This window comes from Eubalaena glacialis, chromosome 11 (genome assembly GCF_028564815.1).
Source record: "Eubalaena glacialis isolate mEubGla1 chromosome 11, mEubGla1.1.hap2.+ XY, whole genome shotgun sequence".
In the NCBI taxonomy this organism is placed as follows: domain Eukaryota; kingdom Metazoa; phylum Chordata; class Mammalia; order Artiodactyla; family Balaenidae; genus Eubalaena; species Eubalaena glacialis.
The window spans coordinates 95,024,740-95,046,037 of NC_083726.1; the positions used below are offsets into that span (position 1 = coordinate 95,024,740).

Genomic DNA, 21,298 nt, shown 5'->3' on the forward strand with positions numbered 1-21,298 from the left:
TCTAAGCTGTACGTGTCCGAGTACAGAGCCTGGCTCTTAACCATTACACATCCCGGTCGCCTCCCTGGAGGAATCTGGACAGCCCTATAAGTGAAGTGTGAACTGCAGAAATTTGGATAACTTTCCATCATCTGCTCCTCTCCTGTGTGGGGTGGCAGGAAGCCCTGGTCCTGAGGTGTCATGCGAAGACCAGTCTTTGAGATCCAGACACTGTCCAAGCTGAGGGAATGGGACACAGCCTTTGAGACTCAGTCTCATCATGTATAAAATAGAAAAAATAATACTTTATAATTTAAGGATCATAAGTAATGTGCCTGGAACAGTAGTAGGTATTATTTTTTTCCATCTCATATGACCTCAAACTGTGCCAGTACAACTTACTCTGAAATTTGAGCTGAAATGAGTAATATATATAAATGTAGCCCTCTCTCACATCTTAGAAATAATCTCATTCTCTTCATTTAACAAGTTTTCATTGTGTATCTACCATGTGCCAGAAACTCTTTGAGACTCTGGAGATACCACAGTTAACAGAAGAGACAAAAGTCGCTGCCTTGATAGCACCAATGCTTTAAAGTGGAGAGGCAGACCGTAAACAAACGAATAAGTAGAAATAGAATGTATCAGTCGTTGAGAAGAGTTATGGAGAGCATAGCACTTACCATCATAGCTTCTTTTTCACACAAACATGACATATAGTAAATAGCAAAATACAAACAATAAATCCTTAAAGTGATATGTTCTCCCTAAAAAATGAATTGGTAATCCTAGCAACCCCTTAAGAAAAGACGGTAGACTCAAGACTGTTTTTTATGAGAACCTTGTTGATTGTTATTCCAACAACACATATCCACTATAAGCTGTCTAAGACCTCACAGGCTCTATAAAAGAGAACACATCCGTGACCCCAGAGAAGGGGCAACAGAGGGTAACTACAAAAATGTTTACAGCAAAATGGGCTGCATCCAAAGGATAGAAACTGAGGCAGTATATCTTAGCTCTGGATCTGACAGACCTAGGTTCAGAACCCACCTCCACCACTTTTTTGCTTTTGGCCTTGGACAAGTTAACCTCTTTGAGCCTCAGTTTCATCATCTGTGGGATGATGACCACAGTGCCTACTTCATAAATTGCTGTGAAGATTATATAAGACAGCATGTGTAGAAGGCTTATTATAGTACCAGCACATATGAAGCAGTCAATACTGATTTGTCAAATAAACGAATCCATTCATTGAGAGACTTGGGCTACTTTTGCTTTCATAGCAAGGACCCACTTTTCAAAAATCTCTCTAATAATGTTAACATAAACAGATTGCAAACACCTGAGAGTTATAAAACTTCTTTTTCTGCGTCTTTTCCTTTCTGCTACAAGACTGTTTATTATCTACTACTCAGGAAATGCCAATCTTGGTAAACATACCAAGCTGTATATGTTTCTCTGATAACACTATTGTTGCTTTACAAAGATAAGCATTTAATTTCTGAAAACAAAATGCCATTCAGCTAAAAATATTTTCTATCCATAACAGATCCAAAATTAATATTACTTTTTTAAAAAAAGTGAAATTGTTTCAGCCAAACTTAGTGCACAGATATTAATAGGAAGTTCCCAAAGTGATAGGCATGTAAAAGTAAAGGTTCCAAATCAACCAGAGTTTGTGGCAGAATTGAACATCAGGATGAGAGAGTAACGTACTTATGGTCAATTAATCTACAACAAAAGAGGCAAGAATATACAATGGAGAAAAGACAGTCTCTTCAATAAGTGGTGCCAGGAAAACTGGACAGCTACATGTAAAAGAATGAAATTAGAACACTCCCTAACACCATATACGAAAATAAGCTGAAAATGGATTAAAGACCTAAATGTAAGACCAGAAACCATAAAACTCCTAGAGGAAAACATAGGCAGAACACTCTTTGACATAAATCGTAGCAATATTTTTTTGGATCTGTCTCCTAAAGCAAAGGAAATAAAAGCAAAAATGAACAAATGGCACCTAATCAAACTTAAAAGCTTTTGCACAACGAAGAAACCATTTACAAAATGAAAAGACAACCTGCTTAATGGGAGAAAATATTTGCAAATGATATGGTGGATAAGGGGTTAATATCCAAAATACATAAACAGCTCATACAACTTAACATCAAAAAAACAAACAACCCGATCAAAAAATGGACAGAAGACCTGAATAGACATTTTTCCAAAGAGGAAATGCAGATGGCCAACAGGCACATAAGAAGATGCTTAACATTGCTAATTATCAGGGAAATGCAAATCAAAACCACAATGATGTATCACCTCACACCTGTCAGAATGGCTGTCATCAAAGAGAACACAGATAACAAATGTTGGCAAGGATGTAGAGAAAAGGGAGCTCTCCTACACTGCTGGTGGGAATGTAAATTGGTGCAGCCACTGTGGAAAACAGTATGGAGGTTTCTCAAAAAACTAAAAATAGAACTACCACATGATCCAGCAATTCCACTCCTGGGTATGTATACATGAAAAAAACAAAAACACTAATTTGAAAAGATACATGCACCCCAGTGTTCACAGCAGCATTAAATACAATTGCCAAGATATGGAAGCAACCTAAGTGTCCATCAACAGATGAATGGTTAAAGAAGATGTAATATAGAATACACACACACACACACACACACCCCCCCACACACACACACAATGGAATACTACTCAGCCATAAAAAAGAATGAAGTTTTGTCATTTGCAGCAACATGGATGGGCTTGGAGGGTATTATGCTAGGTGAAATAAGTCAGACAGAGAAAGACAAATACTATATGATAATCACTTATATGTGGAATCTAAATACAACAAACTAGTGAATATAACAAAAAGGAAGCAGACTCACAGATATAGAGAACAAACTACTGGTCACCAGTGGCGAGGCGGGGAGGGGGCAATCTGGGGGTAGGGGATTAAGATGTACACACTATTATGTATAAAATCAGCTACAAGGATATATTGTACAACACAGGGAATATAGCCAATATTTTATAATAACTATAACCTTTAAAAGTTGTGAATCACTATTTTGTACACCTGTAACTTATGTAATATTGTACATCACCTATACTTCAATAAAAATAAATTTCAACAAGAAAAAAAAAGATGAGGGGTAAACTGTAACTATCTGTTTCTAAACACTACAAACATCAGTATAAGCATTAAAACCTAGAACACTAATCATAATTTTGAAAAAATGTTTCTTCTTGGTTTTTATTAAACTAAGCTCAAAATAGCAGCTTCTTTTCTACTACAAATAAAACTATAGCTAGCAACAACTTTTTATAGATAGTAAGTTTTGCTAAGGAGTGTTTTATTTGGTCTATAATATATTAGGAAGATATTCAATGCCTTTCCATCTGCCTTAGGAATCTACAATCCCGGAGCTTCATTGCTCTACTCTTTCTATTTTTATTTTTCCATTAGAGTAAAAGTTGCCAATGAAGAGCTGTAGTACAGAAATACTCTCTTCATCTAAGGGTTAAATTCCGCCTGGCCCAGGAAGAGTTTGGGTTATGACACACATCCCCATCTGTGCATTTCTACATATTTCTTGGAGGGAACAATTTGGAATCTTTAGTTTGCAAGTTAAGATTATTTTCTAAAGAAGCTGGTAGAGATCCAGGTCAAAATTTCTCAGCAAAAAGGTAATTCTAGATGACGAATTCTCTCACAGAAAATTATTTCTTTGCAGAGACTAAAGAGAAAAGACACTTGCCGAACCGCACCTAAGTTGAGCTCATCTATAACATCCCCTCAATCTTTTTCTTCTCCTTTGTTATTATCATTGTCCTTTTGCCTGAGGAGTTGATACCTGAGAGATCTCTGTCTAATTACTGTAACTTTATGGACTTTTCATATATGAATATGCAAAGACATTCCAACTGAATCAAAATTAACGATTTATGTGCTAATTAATTAAATTAAAAAACAAAAGCAGGCCTATCATCACCTAGAATTATCTTAAATCTAGATCGCTTTGGAAAATAAATTGTAGAAATAAAATTTCTAAGAACTTATGAGGCAACTTCAGGAACTTCAGGAAATTATTGCTCATGCAATTGCCAGCAGCAGAGGATGGATTCACCTGCTTTGCTGTGACAAAAGGTCTGATTGGTTGGTCAAGAAGTATGGAGTGTTAAGAAGCACTTACATACCAGACCGAAGTCCTTTGTTTGGTAAAATACATCCTTTCTAATTCCAAGTGGTGGGTTTTATCATGATTTGAAACTACCCAATAACCAGAATTTTTTATCTATATCTTTATTTTGATATTAATATAGCTATATATCTTTATATATAATCTATCTTTACATATAGAAAGATTATATATGTATAATTCATGATATATAGAAAGATAGACTTTATATATGTATTTAAAAAAATTTTTTAACCAATGTTGCATTGTACTTTGCATTGCTGTGTAGTTTAGGCAGATCTGTTGTACAAACACAAAAAGAGTGCGAAGGACAAAGTGACTGCCCTATTTCTTAGCACACATTGTGTTTTGCAGATGTTCACTTATACCTCTTATGTTGCTTTAGAAGATACTAGAAAACTATCCTGATGGAACTGATAAAAAGGAGTTGGAACTTGTGACCAGCGGCTGGATGAAGGGAGCCTGAATTCCTCAAATCCTGTGGATATAGTGCGCTTTCCTTGATGTTCCTGCCAAAATAAGGCTGGAAAGCTAAGGAGATCTGCAAGAAATGTGCCAGCACAAAGTTGCTACAATTCCTAAGTTCCAAAAACCTTGCTTGAAAATGATTGCAAATAGCTCATAATTTTAAACCAATGAATCTCACAACTGAGTGTTTCATCAAATCACTTACAGAAAACAGAGAGAAAAATCCGACAACTATCCTAGTGCGTGACTTATCATGCAGACATTCAAGTAGAATCTCTTTAGTTTGGGTTTTACTTTAATATTACAATGCAGATTTGCGTATCTGTGCTAAGATACATATTTTACAGGAACTGCTGGGAATTTTGCAGTTACACCCTCAAAAGACTGAATTAGCACAAACAAAAGAATTGTGGAGCAATGAAGTTGGTTATGGATAAAAATTGGGCTTAATAGTCATAGGACAAGAATTGTGCCTTTGAGCTAAAATGTCCTTTTACTTCTTTATCATCCTGGTATAGTACTCTTCCTTCAACCATTTTGAATCCAGTAATATTCATTCTTCAAACTCTGCTCAAAGATCTTCTCTACCCAGAAAGGGTACCCTTTTTGCATTACCCACTTTGTATACATTAGCTCATTTATTCCCTAAAACAGTGTAATAAGAAAAAAAATTTACCTCATTTTATAGAACACTGTCACTTAGAGAGGTTAAGAAACTTTCAAGTTGATCCAAAGAAGATTTTTTAAAGCATCAAGAGGTTCCATTTCTGCATAATATTAAGGACTAAATTATATGAAACCCTTCTCCCAAAAAACACTTTCAAATGCACTGAGCTTCTATAGGCTAAGGGTGGAACCAAGTCCATGGCATAAATGTAGGCCCCTAAGTGGCTACACCCTTAAACTGCTATACCCTAAATGGCTACTAGAAAATAATTAATCCACTAGCACTAAAATTCATCAAGAAAATTGTTCTGTCTCAGCTGATGAGGTGGGGTAGAGATTTTGAGAGTTTTCTGCTACTTGCACAGTCCTGGCAACTATGAAGATGAGAAAGTAGAAAGTAACATGAAAGTGACCCTGAAAAAAACAACAACTGTTTTTTTCAACAAATAAATTGTAAGAGGGAGAGGGAGGGAAGGATGGAGGGAAGAAGAGAGAGAGGGAAGAGAGAAAAGGTAAATCTTTGAGAAAAGGAGATATAAGAAATATATGAACCAATTGCAGTTCGTGGATCTTATTGGGATCCTTATTTTGACAAACTGTGAAGAAATATTCATGAGTTAATCATGAATATTTGAACTCTGATTTGAACCTATTAAGAAATTGTAAACTTGTTAGGTGTGATTGCTATTTTGATTATTTTTTAGTCTTCATCTTTTGACTTACATAGTGAAATATTTATAGATGAAATGATATAATATCCAGGATTTACTTCAAAATAATCCAGTGTGTGGTGTGTGAGTATGGAAGGAGTACAGGAATATACAAATGAAGCAACATTGATCATCACTTAATAATTATTGAAGCTGAGTGATGGGACCATAGGCATTCATTATACTATTTTATCTACTTTTGAGTATGCTTGAAATTTTCCATAATAAATAGGTAAATTTTAAAAAAAGTGGCTCTTGGATCATGATACCATTGGGACACTTGGCAAGACAAACCATCTGGAAGGGTTACATCCTCAAATAGCCCACACCGAATTATCACATATAAAGCCTCTTAGAAAATGAACTCACAGACCAATTATAGCAAACATATGAAAAATCAATTCATTAGTGAAGGCCAGCACTCACATGCATATAAGTTTGTATGCATGTACACACACACATTCTCTCTCTCTCTCTCTCTCTCTGAATTAAAGCCACATGAATTTCAAATAGCAGAACTAACAAATAGAGCCTATAAAAGTACATTCAATATATAACTATATTATTTGTTTACAAAATGATTTTATATTATATATGTGATTTGTAACTATTTTTTTACATAACCATCTACTGTGAACATATTTGAATAAATAACTAAACATATTAAAAAGTACCTTCAAAATAAACAGATGTGAAAGAAGGAATTGAAAACACGAATAAAGAGCAGGGCACTTTTGAAGATACCAGGAATATATTAAAAAACCAACAATAACAACAAAATAGGAGTTCTAGAAATGAAAAATAAAATCATTGGAATTAAAAACTCCTGGACAGGTAACAGGCAGATTAAAGTCAACTGAAAAGGGGAATAGTAAACTAGAAGGTATATCTGAGGAAATAACCTAAAATACAGCACAGAGAGACACAGGGAGATGAAACATAATAGAGGGACTTCCCTGGTGGCACAGTGGTTAAGACTTCACGCTCTCAGTGCAGGGGACCCGGGTTCAATCCCTGGTCAGGGAACTAGATCCCACATGCATGCCGCAAATAAGAGTTCGCATGCCACAACTGAGGAGCCGGCAAGCCACAACTGAGGAGCCAGCATGCCGCAACTAAGGAGCCCCCCTGCCGCAACTAAGACCCAGCACAATCAAATAAATAAATAAAATAAATATTTAAAAAAAAGAAAAGAAACATAATAGAGAGGTTGAGAAATAAGGAAAGTAAAACAAGAATGTCCACACGTACATCTGATAGCAGTTCCAGGCAAAGTGACTAAAGAGAAGAGGGAAACAATATTGGAAAAAATAAATAATGGCTGAATTTTTTTCTAAGTTGATGAAAGACACAAAAATCTTAGATTCAGGAAACATATAATCAAATCCACATGTAGGCACATTGTAGCTAAACTACAACACCCTCAAAAACAAAAAGAAAATCAGAAAAGCAACCAGAGGAAAGAGGCATGTTATCTATAAAGGAACAACAATCAGATATTTACCAAACTGCTTAGCAGCAATAACTGAAGTCAGGAGACAATGGAATGATATATTTTTTTAATGGGAGAAAATAGCTATTAACCTAAGACTAAAGAAATATTTTATAATCATTATCTGGTACGTAGTTATTAAGTAGATTAAAAATGTTTAATGAAAATGGGAAGAAAACAAGGAGAAATAGATTCATCTAATGTTGGGAAATCTGAATACACATCTCTCAGTAATCTTTAGATCAAGCTGAAAAATATTAGTAAGGATGTAGAAAATTAAACAACATGATTAAAAATCTTGATTTTTAAATTGAATACAGAACTGTAAATTTCAAAATGAGAGAATCCACATTTTTTTTCCAAGCGTAAGTGGAATGTTTATAAAAATTAGTCACATACTAGATCACAAAGTAAGTCTCATATAATATCAAAGAATTGATAGTATGAAAAGCACATGAACTGAGCACAAAGCAGTTCAGCTGAAATCAATAATCAAAAGATAAGCAAAAAGGACATTAGAGAAAACCCAAATAACTGGTGAGGTATTCTTTGCTTGCATAGAAAGTACAAACTGAATGAAAATACCAGAAGTATTTTTCTTGGAACTTGAGAAGCCAATTCTAAACTATATAGAATTTATATTCTTCCCTGGCGGTCTAGTGGTTAAGACTTCGCCTTCCCGTGCAGGGGGTACGGGGAAGATGGGGGTCGGGGGGGGCGAGCTGCTTATGCCATCACCTTTATAACAAGATGCATTATAGTGCTATTTTAATGCAGACAGTGTGATATCAGCAGAGTGACAGAGAAAACAATGGGATTGGAGAGGATCACAGACACACTCCTCAAATCTAATATGGAAACTTGATAGATGATAAATGGAAAGAGCAGATCAGTGTGAAAGTACTGAGCATTTACGGTACTAAGACAATTAACACTCCAAAAATAAAATCTGGACATTATCTCACATCCATATGCAAAAAGTAGACCACTTAGATTAAAGATATAAATACAAAAGCAAACCTTCAACATTTTCAGAAAACAATATAGAAAAATATCTTTTTGACCTCAGAGTAGGGGGAGATTTCTTTAAAATATATCAAAGCATATACCATAAAAAGATTCATATAGGTAAATACATTAAAATTAAATCTTTTCCTCAACAAAGCCACCATAAACAAAAGTAAAAGACATGATACCAACTAGGAGAAGATATCTGCAGTACCTAAAACCACAAAGGCTAAGTAACAAAGATAATAAATCTTATAAATCAATAAGTAGGAGAAAAACAACTCATAGAAAACATTTGTTGAATAAATAAAGGATAGAAAACATAATTAAATGGTCAATAAACATATATGTTCAACTCCAGCAGTAATCAGAAAAATATAAATTAAAATAAGATATCATTGCATACAAATAAGATAGGCAAAAACTAAAATTGTCTGCTACTTGGCCATAAGAAATAATGAAATTTTGCCACTTGCAGCAACATGGATGGACTTGAGGGGCATTATGCTAAGTGAAATAAGTCAAACAGAGAAAGACAAAAGACAAATACTGTATGATATCACTTACATGTGGAATCTAAGAAATACAACAAACTAATGAATATAACAAAAAAGAAGCAGTCACAGATAGAACAAACTAGTGGTTACCAGTGTGGGTCAAGGGGCAATATGGGAGGGGGTTGGGAGGCACAAACTATTAGGTGTAAGATAGGCTCCAGGATGTATTGTACAACACGGGGAATATAGCCTGTATTTTTTAGTAAATGGAAAGTAACCTTTTAAAATTGTACTAAAATTTGTTAATTAAAAAAATTAAAGATTTTTTAAAAATTAAAATTGTCTGACAGTAACAAAAGTTGGCATATACGTAGATCAGTGGAAATTCTGACTTGCTGGAGTGTAGATTTGTACAACTTTGGGTTTGCGGTACTGATTTGGCAATATCTAATAAGTTGAAAATGCCTATATCTTAAGACCCAATCATTCAATTCCTAGGAATGTTCCTTTAAAAACTTTGAAATACATGCATAGAGAGCCATGGAATAGAATGTCCATTGTATCACTGTTTGTAATTGCAAGAAAAAAATAATCTTTTGAAAACAACCTAAATTTTCATCAACAGGAGAATGAATAAATTAATTGTTGTATATTCCTATAATGAAATATAGTATAGCAAAAATGAATGAATGATATCCATGAACTATTATAAATAAATCGCAAAAACAATATTGAAAAAAAGATATTATGCTACCATTTATATAAAATTTAAAATATTGAAAACAACATTAATTATTGGTTATGGATATATACATATAAAAAGTATGAAAACATTCATAGGCATGACAGATATCAAATTCAGGATAGTAGATACTTCTGGAAAAGGAGGACGGGGTAGGAGAATATGATTAAGAAAGGAAACAGGTGACTTCAATATACTGCAATGTTTTCTTTCTTAAAAAAATGAAAACAATTATGACAAAATATTAAAACTTGATGAACCTGAGGCTGCTTTATTATTCTGTCTATGCTATTATATACTTAGAAATTTTCATAATTAAAATCATAGGATTGTATAGAATTACCAATACTTGTTCAAACTCACACAAAAATAAAAATAAAAATCATAACCTAAATTTTTTGAAAATGGTAGATCTGGGATTCTACCCACATTTGTTTTATTCCAAAGTTGAAGCCCCTCCTGCAGTTTCAGGCCCCCTCTCCTTGCCTTTTCTGATCCTCCCCGGACAGGATGAATCACACCTTCCTCTCTGCCACCTTCTTTAGAGCACCAACTTAACACTTGGTTTTTCAACTGTATCGTAGCTGGTTGTGTGTATGTGTGCCCTCTCCCAGACACAGCTCCTGGGGGTAACGCAGTTGGCATATGCAAAGACACAGGGAGAATGGCTAGATGTGAAAGGTTTCTGTTTTACAAGTAGGTACTCTTTTGTTGATAGGCTTCTGTTCTGTTGCTTATCAACCACCTAACTCACTCTTGTGGTAACTTATCAGAAACTAATCATCAATAGGTTCTATAAGTACCTACTTTTGCAAAATAATCCATTTTCAAAGAATATAAGAGAAACAAAATTGTGTTTCAGCATTTCTCATGAATCGACACGAGGGGTAGAAGTGCTACCTATTTGTGGGAAAAATAAACTACTACAATTCATTTGTTTCACTTAAAAAATTTTCAAATCCTCAGAAGGGAAAGGAATCTTATAAATGTGGATTTAGCCTACTCCAGAGGTATAGAGATAGGCTGAATTTTATGATTCAGGCATAATTAAGTAGGTTCTCAAATTAGGTCCCACTTCAGAAATGATTGTGCAGATAATTCTACGTTAATACTCCTGGGTCCATCTATTTGAAACAGTACAATAAATAGAATTTGATGAAATGGTACAGTATATAGAAATTATACAGTAAATCAATATAAATTCAATTATAGCAGGAGCGTAAATGAGAGAACCATCCTGTTCAATCTTTAAAAAATATTATCAAATGGCTTTTCTAATTAAGAGCACTTTTTACCAAAAAAAAAAAAAAAAAAACCACACACACACACACAGGATATAATGGAACATTAAGTAATATATAGTAACATTACTTCTTTAAAAAGTTTTTTGTCCTTTTCATCATGAGGTTAGTGTCCCCAGGCAGCCTGCAGCCTCTCCCGCATTTCCTCTCTTCCCTTCCATGGCAACATGGGTTAGCTAGACACTGAGCTTTTTGTGATGTGTGTGTGAGGACGGGGAGAAGGGGAGCGAGCCTTCAGGGAGGTCTCCAGGTGGAAAAGTTTGTGACGCACTAGATTCGGTGACTGAATGAGTATTTATCGAGGGTTCTCGAACACAATAGTTACGGTCACCCTATGTTCATTTTTAAAATTATGTTTGGTCTCAGAGCCCTTAACTCAGAGGGAAACCCTTTCATAGGCATCCCAAACCACTTGTTCATGAAAAGATGATGCGACAAAGCCAACCTGCGTGGGTTTGATCCTTCTGTTTCAGAATCTGAGTATCGAGCGCATGAGAGACAATGCATAAGCTTACTGAACGTGGAACATGTGCACTAAAATGGTTGAATTCTGTCTTTCATCAGTATGCAGTCATGGAGAAGTGATTTTGCATTGGTTATAAAGCGTGTCCACCTTACGGAGACCTCGTTTGCCCTCTTGCTGCCTCTGAAGCTCCACCCCTTCCCTGAGACCGGGATAGTCGCCCTGTGTCCGTCTCCATAGCTGAGCAACCTCCACCCTCCAACAGAAAGGATGAAGGCTGAAATGCTGTTTCCCTTATCTTGGAAAAGTCCCCTTTTATAGCTTTCCTGGCACAGCTAAATGGCGCAGGTAATGGCCTGATAGGTGTGCCACACCTGATACTTTAGAAGGAAGCTGGTAAGTGTTCTGTTTTTCCCTAGCAATAAAGCGAAAATTCTCTCCCTAGTTAGGGTCTAGTTAACACATTAGCAAGTCCTCTTCTTTTCTCCTCACCTGTCATTATCTTCCACACAAGAGAGAGGTCTTGATAACAACCTATCTTAATGGGATTTTAATGACTCATTACAGTGAATGCTGAATCCAACACTTTCACAACAACAGTTGAGTGGGATGCTGATAAAACAGCATCCTCGAGGTTTCTGCAGCCTCTCCCAGGCAGGGGGAGTTGCTCATTTTCTGCAACAACAGAAGCAGCCCCAACCGAACTTCTTCAGCAGAACGTGAGAATGCTTATTTGTGAACAAACCATTTGCTTTCTAACATGCAGTCACTTACCAGCCTTTTGCCAGAGTGAGGAAACACAGCACTGAAACACTCACATTCAGGACTGTGTTAGGCAGTGGATGTTGCTTAGCAACCTTAGATCAGAGAGCATCAACTTTAAATATGCTCAAAAATCAAACCAGCGATATTCCAGCATGTGTCTGGAACCATGGCCTTGCCTTTTGTTTGCTACTCATTTTGGACTCGGATGGGACCAAAAGGTGGCGTATTGGATGGTTCTACTCAGTCTTCTCTAGTTTTTCCCTCTGGGATGGTTTGGATTTGTGCAGCACTTGTTAAAGTAAAGCAGAGACCCTTAGAATTTTTAGGGTTTTTAAGCTGGACAAACAGGATCAAACGAGAAGCCCTGACAGTGTACCTAAGGAGGATCCACCAGGAGCTGCACGCTCGTCCTGGAAGCTGTGACAGCATGAGGCCCCAGGTGGGAGCACCTTCAGGGTTTTATTTTGACCCATTCCACAGAACAAAGAGTGTTCATCTAATTTTCAGAATCATCATCAAAAATGAAAGCATCAGCTGCATATTATACAGAAGACCTGAGAGCTGGCTTCCCTTGAGTTCTAGAAAGACCAAGCCTGAGATCACTGCTCCCAGAGGCCAGAGGGCTCATCTAATTGCTGAAAATCTGAGCATCCGCCACCAGCAGGGCTCAGTCAGCCACCCTCATTTTCTTGCCTCAGAGGCCAAGGTGTCATGTAGCTAGATCCTGATAGCCACTCACTCCCGGAGCAGCCAAGAAAGGCAGAGATTTACTAAATGGTGGGTCCTAAGCCTTAAAGCTAAGGCAACAAATGAAACGCCTAAGCTACCCTTAGAATTGTAGGCACCGGCTACATCTACTTGATTTTATTTTTACTGAAATTTGACAAAAGAAGCAATCCGTAAATGCATTGAAAACACCCTCCTCCATATGTTCCACTACTGACATGAGCCTGAGCCACACCACCCCGCTGCACTGCCAAGTGCCAGCTTACTGGTTCAGAACACTCATCAGAAACATTCAGACTTCTAGCTGTTCCATGAAAGCCACAGGGCCTTCCTGAAGAAGCTGAGAAACACACTTAAGAATCACTGAGGTGGCTGTACAAACTGATATTCCTCACTGAAAAGGCTATGGATTGAATTATGCACACCCGCCCCCAATTCATATGTTAAAGCCTTAACCCTCAATGTGACTGTGTTTGGAGACAGGGCTTTTAGGAGGTAATTAAGGTTAAATGAGGTTGTAAGGGGGAGGTCCTAATCCTACAAGACCGGTGACCTTAGAAGTAGAGGAAGAGAGCGAGATCCCTCCCTCTCTCCAGGCACATGCACCGAGGAAGGACCACGTGAGCACATAGTGAGAAGGTGGCCATCTGCAAGCCGAGAAGAGAGCCCCTCACCAGAACCCACTGTACTGGAGCAGGCTAAGACAGAAAGGAAAATGTATTTTAGTTATTGCCGTATGTGGAAGCGTACACATATGAATTTTAAAATCTACCAGGGTGATCGAGTGAGCTGCCTCTCTCAGTCATCTAACAGTTACTCCTGCCAAATTTTATCTCAATACACTGAGATCTGAGGTAGCATCCAAACCATCTGAAAGACGACATGCCTCTGAAATAGGCTTTTATATAGTTTATGCTACAAATACTGTTCCCAACATCCATTTTTTAAAAGAAGATCACCTTCAGCTTATGAACTCATCATTGTAATAAACCTAGACTTGAATAAACCTAGACTTGAATCCAACCCTGGATCTTAATGGGCTCTTTTGAGCAGCATTTCTCTAGTTTGCCAGGATCTAAGTCCTAAAAATGAACTGTACTTTGCAGTGAAATGGTATCTAATTAAAGTTTAATGACTAGATTCCATTCCTATCCTACAGCAACATAGAAATATGCACACTGAACTCTTCACATTATCTTGTGTGTATCCTTTAATGTTGATGCCAACCCTTCAGGGTACAACACGGGCAAGTGGACCCAGTTAAAGAACACCCTTAATAGAAATGTCATGGACAAGGTTAATGGGAAGAAAAAGTCCAGAAAATATCCATTTCCTCAGACCAAACTGAAAGTGGACATCATAATGGCAATCTATAAAACTATTGGACCAAATATTAGGGAAACCTATGCCATTGCTTTCTTTGTAGAAGGTAAGGATGGTAATATTGGCATCTAGCATTCAGCCACATCAATCCTAATTTGTCCTAATTTATTCAAGTTAGGGGAATGCAAAATAAGTCACATGACTTCTTTCTTTTTTAGATCCTGCAGTCATTTTATAACATGAAATAAAATATCTCAATAATGCTAAGTTAACATGTTCTGAATATTTCTGGAACCCAAGGGCCCACAATGGAGTAATAACACACTCCTTATTATCACCTCTTACTTCTTTTCAACATTATCAATAAACTTAAATTTTTCTATATTGGAAAATACAACTGTATGTTATTTCTCAAACCATAGTTTAAAAATGGATATATGTAAGTTCAAACAGAAACTCTAATAATGGCAAATATGGAATAGAGTTCGGTTTAACACATTGGATACCGTTATGTGTCAGGGATAAATAATGGCCCCATGGACACATAATATACTTAAAGAGAATTAATTGCTTTACTTTTTATTTGATTATCGCCGAATTCTATGCACTACTCTTTCTACCATAAAAAAATAAAACCAAAATGATAATTGTCAATATTAAAAGTTTCTAGAGATTGAATATATCCATAATACAGGTTGAAAAATATCAGAAGCTGTCCCTTTTCCTCCTTTTTTAAAAAGAGAAAGGAAATTCAGGGATAATTTCCTCATTGTATAAGCATTCCCTTGGCCTTTGCATATCTGGCTTAGTATGAAGCTAGCAATAGAAGTGAAAATACATTCTCCTAATGATTCTAAGCATCTAATGATTTTGTTCCAACTTTACTTATTCTTTTTTAATTTTTTTTGTTGTTTTATTATTAACTTTACTTATTCTTTATTCAGTATTCCTAAAATTCTTTCAGAGAGCATGTCACCAAATTCTTGAATATTCCCTTTTGTGTTCATACACTTATTAAAATTAATTTTTTTCCAAATTAATCCAATTACATTCCATTTCTAGACTTACTACAACAACTTCATGTACCTATAAGATAATTATCCTCTCATTACTTATTATACATACTCAGTGGAGACTGAGTTAGGCCATGGGATTGTCACTCCTCAGTTCCTAACTATCCTGTGACAGTTGCTATAATCAAAATTATTTCCCAGTGGTGCTAGAGATGCAATTTTAAGTTTTGGAAGCATATTAAAGCCCCAATATGAAAAATAATGTACTACTATGCAATGTGTTCCTAAAAATATAATTCCAGATTAAATTCTCAAATGTCAATACACATATATAGAAAATTGACATCATTTTTTTGCTTCTTGACTTGTTTAGGGTCTATCCAAAACCCCAGTGCCAAATCTTTCTCACTTCCAGTTTTTCTTCATAACCATGATCAAATCATTTAGGCAAACCATCATGTCGCAGTCTCTCCACTTATAAATTCCGGATAGTAACAATACCTGTTCCTTACTTGCTATATGTCATATATCTACTTGTGAATTTCAGGGTGTATTCTTTTTTAAAATAAATAACCACCCAATTTTCCCTTCCATTAAGTCAAGATTAAAAATAGATTTAAAAAATCTGAATACACCTGCATTTTGAATTCCTTAGAGTAAGTTAACATATGAAAACTGTTATTGAAATTCTTGACAGTACTCTTAATCATTACAGATTCATACGATAAGTTTTATGAATGACATTAAGGAAAGGAAATATTCTTCCCTTTAAGCTCTTTCCTTAAACTTTCTATTGTGATTACTGTAGTATATATCTCAGGGATTTTATTCCAGGGGGATGGGGTATGGGAGGCAATGGAGCAAGAGTGAGGAAAACTAAAAAAGCACAATAAGGCAAATAAATTCCCACTTTCCATGGGAATATTCCCTACAAGGGCCAAGAAACTAACAAACACTAAACACCCCCATTGGGGAAGAGAAGCAAGAGTTTGCTCTTAAATTGACTTCAGATAGAGATGCCAAAGCAAATAAATCACGGTAAGTGAAATACTTTGAAAGGTAAATGGACTTCAAAAATATTTGCGTAGGTTAAATTTTTTAATCGGAAGTATTCATTACTGTCAGATAAGATAAGGCCACATGTCCATCAGGATCTCTGGAGATCTCCTCCTTGTATATGATTCATTATTTTTAGACCAATGCCTAGCTCGTCAGACATCCCCAACAAACGTTGCCAAATGAAAAAAATAAGCCAAAGTTCAAACATGTTATGCTTCACCTAAACCAAAATTGTACTAATTTGAGTAAGAAGTAAGTGAAGGCCCCAAAGTTCTTAGATTTCTTCAATCCTTACACAGTTTTTCATCAATAAGAATTCTGGAATGACGCGCAAACTTGAATGTCTATTCGACCCAGCTACTCAAGCCATTAACAGAATAAAATGCAAACTTCTGTTTCCTAGGATCCCTTGCCCCTAGCCAAGTTCATCCTCAAAGACCCTGTTTCACTTTGTGTTGTCCTTGTGGAGTGACTTGCAACCCTCAAGCCATGTAGAAAGAATTTTGAGAGAAGAATGGCACTTTCACAGGTTACGTGGTGTCCAGAGCAGCTCCATTCTTTTTTTTTTTCCTTTACGGGAATCTTTTGTAATTGAAGTAAAAAGACTTCAGTCATGTCTCTGATGGAGAGTGAGAGGAGTCATATTTACAGGTAGGTAAGAAATAACCTATTTGTTTTTCTAAAATTCCTCTGGACATAAATCTCTGATTGGAGACTACCAATGGCTTTTTTTATAACTAGAATTTCACTGAATATTCATCAAGCCACCCAGATATTGGTCAAGAAAAAGTTGCCTAAGTGAATTTATCCGTATACCTAGATTCTATCATGGGACTGGTGATACCCAAATCCCAAAGTAATGCGATAGCAAACCTTGTAAAATGAAGTAAGTGTCACATGATCAGAGGCAACCAATATAAACAGAAATAGAAGAGTGAAGCAGGTCAAACTGTCGATGGGGCGAGTGCCTCAGTCTGGGGGCCCTGTTTGAATTCAGCGTAAATTCCGGAAACAGGTTTGACTCTGCCTCAGCCTCAGGGATTGACCTGTACTGCTTTGGTCTAACAGGTCTGCTAAATAGGGCAAACTTTCCAGTATTCCCTGGGGGATATACCAGACTAGAATCATTCCACGTCCCTAGGGAAAATGACCCTGAGGAGGCCCTTTTCCCCCAAGTTAATTTTTATAATCCTCCAGAAAGATTCAGAAAGTACTGGACTCATCTAATACCGCTAAGACTGCTAACAGTAACTTGGCTCGCATCAGAGAAAGGTGAGATGGCCAAACTGATATAGCTTCTTCAGGGTTCAAACTGGTCTGGGAAGTGGAGCAAGTCCAAAGTGACTGTTCTGCGTGATTAGAGATAAAATAGAGCCACTGCTACTTCGAAGAGCGCCACTACCAATGACTGCTCCACTCATCGCTAAGAAAAAGGGCGAACTCACTGAACGCTTACCGTGAGCCAGCACTGCTCTAAGTATTAGAACATGTATTCATTTATTTATTCCACAGGACAACCCTAAGAGATAGGAATTATTATTACCATTCTGATTTCATCAACGAAGACACAGAAGCCTAGAGAAGTTAAGTAACTTGCCCCAAGTTATTCAGTGAATAATGGCCGGGCGGGAGCTCAACACCAGGTGCAGTGTTTCCGCTTCTGTACTTCACCACCCGGCCTCCCTGCCTTTTCCCTTCCTTGAAAGCTTGGAAGAGCGCCCCAGGACCAACCACAGACAGCCCGAGGAGAACAACAAGCACGGAGTCTGTGGGAGACGGCGACAAGTTGCCTGCAGCTCTGGCCCAGCTGGGATGAGATTTTCCTTGCCCGGCTCCTCAGGGCCCCTCCTCACTTGTCTCAGGCCATCCCCACTAACTGCTCTGCATATGCTCTCTGTTGAAAGACAAGACTACAGATATCATCAATACAGATGTCACTACAAGAAAACTTCGAGTGGATCCCAGATTATAACTGAGAAAACTGGAAAAAATAGAGAACTGGCTGCAGATAATGCTCTTTGCACCATATCCAGGGAACTTCCAAGGGCAACTAGGAGCATGGGATGCTCCTACAAGGAGCTCATGAAATTTCAGAGTTGCAAGGTTTGTACGTTCCTGTCTTAAACATTAAGACAAATTTTCCCCACCTAATTTGCTTTTTTCGTACTGGACTTTCTAAAGTTGAAATAAACAAAGGTTAGAAAACACATTTGTAAATGATATTCAAAACCACTGAATGAGAAGTTTCGTTCCTTTCTTCTTTGAATTCACCTAGCCTTGAAGAACAGACATTTTTTTCCCTCTGAGTATGTTAACAGTCATTGAAGTGACTAAAATACCCAGTATATCTTAGTGAAAAGCTATTTTTAAAATCACTTGATTTAGAAAACTCCAATCATGATAATTTCATGGGAATTCTCAGTACACAAATTAAAAGTTTTAAATTACTCTGCAAGAATTTGGAGTTCGAATAATCTTAAATAGAAAATACCCGCATCAATGCATACTTAATCAGGTGTTTTTAACATCTGTCCCTGATCCAAAATTATTTTGAGGGTTGTTTTATAAGGTACAGTTCTTGTGGTAATAGCAGTAATGATGCAATGTGAGACTAGGAGCCAGAGGTGTCGATTCTGGTCTCACCTGACTCCACCACTTTTCACCTCTGGGCTTTGAGAATGCCATTTAACTTCTCTTAGCCTGTTTCCTCGTGTCCCCAGATGATTAACAGTTCCCACCTCAAAAGTGTTGCTTCAGGGACCAAATGAAATAATGCACGTGAAAGAGATTTTAGTAAGCCCGAGGCACTATAATAATAAAATTACAAACTAAATGTGGGAGCAGCATGGCCCAATGAGGAAAACGCAGATGTAGTCTGGTGCTAAAAGGAATCAACTTGGCTGATTTGCCAACTTTGCCAACTCATGACCTTCAGTGGGTTTGCGCTTGGTTCTCTCATTTGAGAAATGGAAGGATGATAACTATCCCATAAGGCTGATGTGGGGATTAGAAATAATACGTGTAAGGCCTCTAGCAGGACAGGCCCACAGTAGGTGCTCAATAAATGGCACCCGTTTCATATCAGAGAATCCGTTTAATTAAGACAAGTATGCTGTGTCCAAACACTCACTCACAACAGCTGAGCGGTGTTCTGCTTAGACCAGTACATTCATTAGCAGAGTCCCAAATAAGACTCCTGCCGCGGCCAGCACCCTGGGCTTATCCCACTTTAGATTCCAGTGGATTAAGGCTGTGCTTGCTGTATTCACATTTCCTGCCTTCAACCACTGTTTTATAAACTTACTACCGGAACCTCAGATTTAAAAAATAAAATCAATTCTACCCAATGTGGCCACTCCAAGTACAGGATTTTTCCTAACTTGCTTTTACAGGATGAACTTATTCACTTTTTTGCTACTTCTGCAGGGACGAGGGTGGGGTCCGCGGGCGAGGAGAAGGAAAAAACCGAAGTGAATCTGCTGTTGTTACTGAGGCTGTTCAATGTGACCAAAGTAAGCAGCCCGTGCCTCGCCTCCCCAGCTCCAGCGCGTGAGGGTCAGGCCTGTCGGAGGCGGAGGCGTTCGGAGCCACAAGCAGGACAAGGGCACGAGCCCCGCCGCGCCCGGCCCGAGCAGACCCGGGGCGGCGGGCATCGGTCACCAAGCAGAAGGCGAGTTAGAGGCGTGGAGCCGGGGAAGGGCGCATGCAGGTGGGTTAGTGGTAACTCGACCATGCGGCGTGGCATTCCTGTCTGGCAAACGCGCTCAGGCAAAACAGACTCGATGCTTACAATGATCCCAGCCCAAAATGGAGTGTCTCTGACTAGCAGGGAGGAGCTGATGCCGGCCATGAGAAAGCCCACCACGGTCACGGCGACGCCCAGCGCCAGCTGCAGCAGCGCGAGCAGCAGCGGGAACCGGCAGCCGCAGCACGTCCGGGCCTCCTCCTCCCCGCACTCCTTGGGGGCCCCCGCGCCCCTCTTCGGCCCCATGTCCTCGGGCCCCGCGGCGTCGGCGGCCGGCGGTCCCCCCTGGCTCCGCGCGCCGCGGCCCGGCCGCTCCCTGCCCATGGCGGCTGCGGGGGCGACGGCGAGGGCGGCGCGGGGCGGGCCGCGCTGGCCCTGCTCGGCGAGTTACGGAGGCTGAACAAATATGGCAAACATTTGGAGCGACTCGCCGAGCCTCCGAAGGCCACGGGGAGCCCGCGGCGGCGGGGGAGTCGAGGGGGGTCGCCAACTGCCAACTCGCCGGGCGGGACACAGCGCCCGCCGGCTCGGGCAGGGTGGCCCCGCGCCTCCTAAACCCCAGCGCACTTTAGACAGGCTGCGTGTGCGCGCGCCTGTGTGTATGTGTGCGCGCACGTCTGTGTACGCGGCTGTGTGTGTGTGTGTGGGTGTGTGTGTGTGGTGTATGTCTCCCACTCCAAACCCCAGGATTTTTTCGGTTTTGTTTTTGTTTTCTGAGAGGTGCAGTGCAAGGTGATGAATGTTTAAATCATTTGAGTTTAATTAGCAGAAAATTTAATCCGAAAGAGGCGTTGCTAGGCTCCAAGCTGTGAAGTTCCAGAAGTTAAATTGTTCTTTATTTTCCAAAAAAGGCACGGGCTCTTTCTTTTTAAATTCTGCAATCCTGCTGACAAATCAAGGCATTTTTCCCATTGAGTTATTTGCTTTTGAAATTACTATTTATACAGATGCTGGGCTAATTGGGAACTCTCTCACATGTTTTTTTTTTTTTTTTTTTAACATCTTTATTGGAGTATAACTGCTTTACAGTGGTGTGTTAGTTTCTGCTGTATAACAAAGTGAATCAGATATATGTATACATATATCCCCATATCCCCTCCCTCTTGCGTCTCCCTCCCACCCTCCCTATC

The 21,298-nt window shown here is 38.4% G+C and overlaps 1 protein-coding gene across 1 annotated transcript in view; it reads right to left on the minus strand.

Annotated features, from left to right (window-relative positions):
- SSPN (sarcospan) overlaps positions 1-20,716 on the minus strand; it is a 37,288-nt gene extending 16,572 nt beyond the window's left edge. The window contains exon 1 of the mRNA XM_061204659.1: positions 20,214-20,716. Within this exon, the coding sequence (XP_061060642.1) occupies positions 20,214-20,492 (279 nt within the window). The 5' untranslated portion in view covers positions 20,493-20,716. The remainder of the gene's footprint in view (positions 1-20,213) is intronic.
- Between the last annotated feature and the right edge of the window lie 582 nt (positions 20,717-21,298).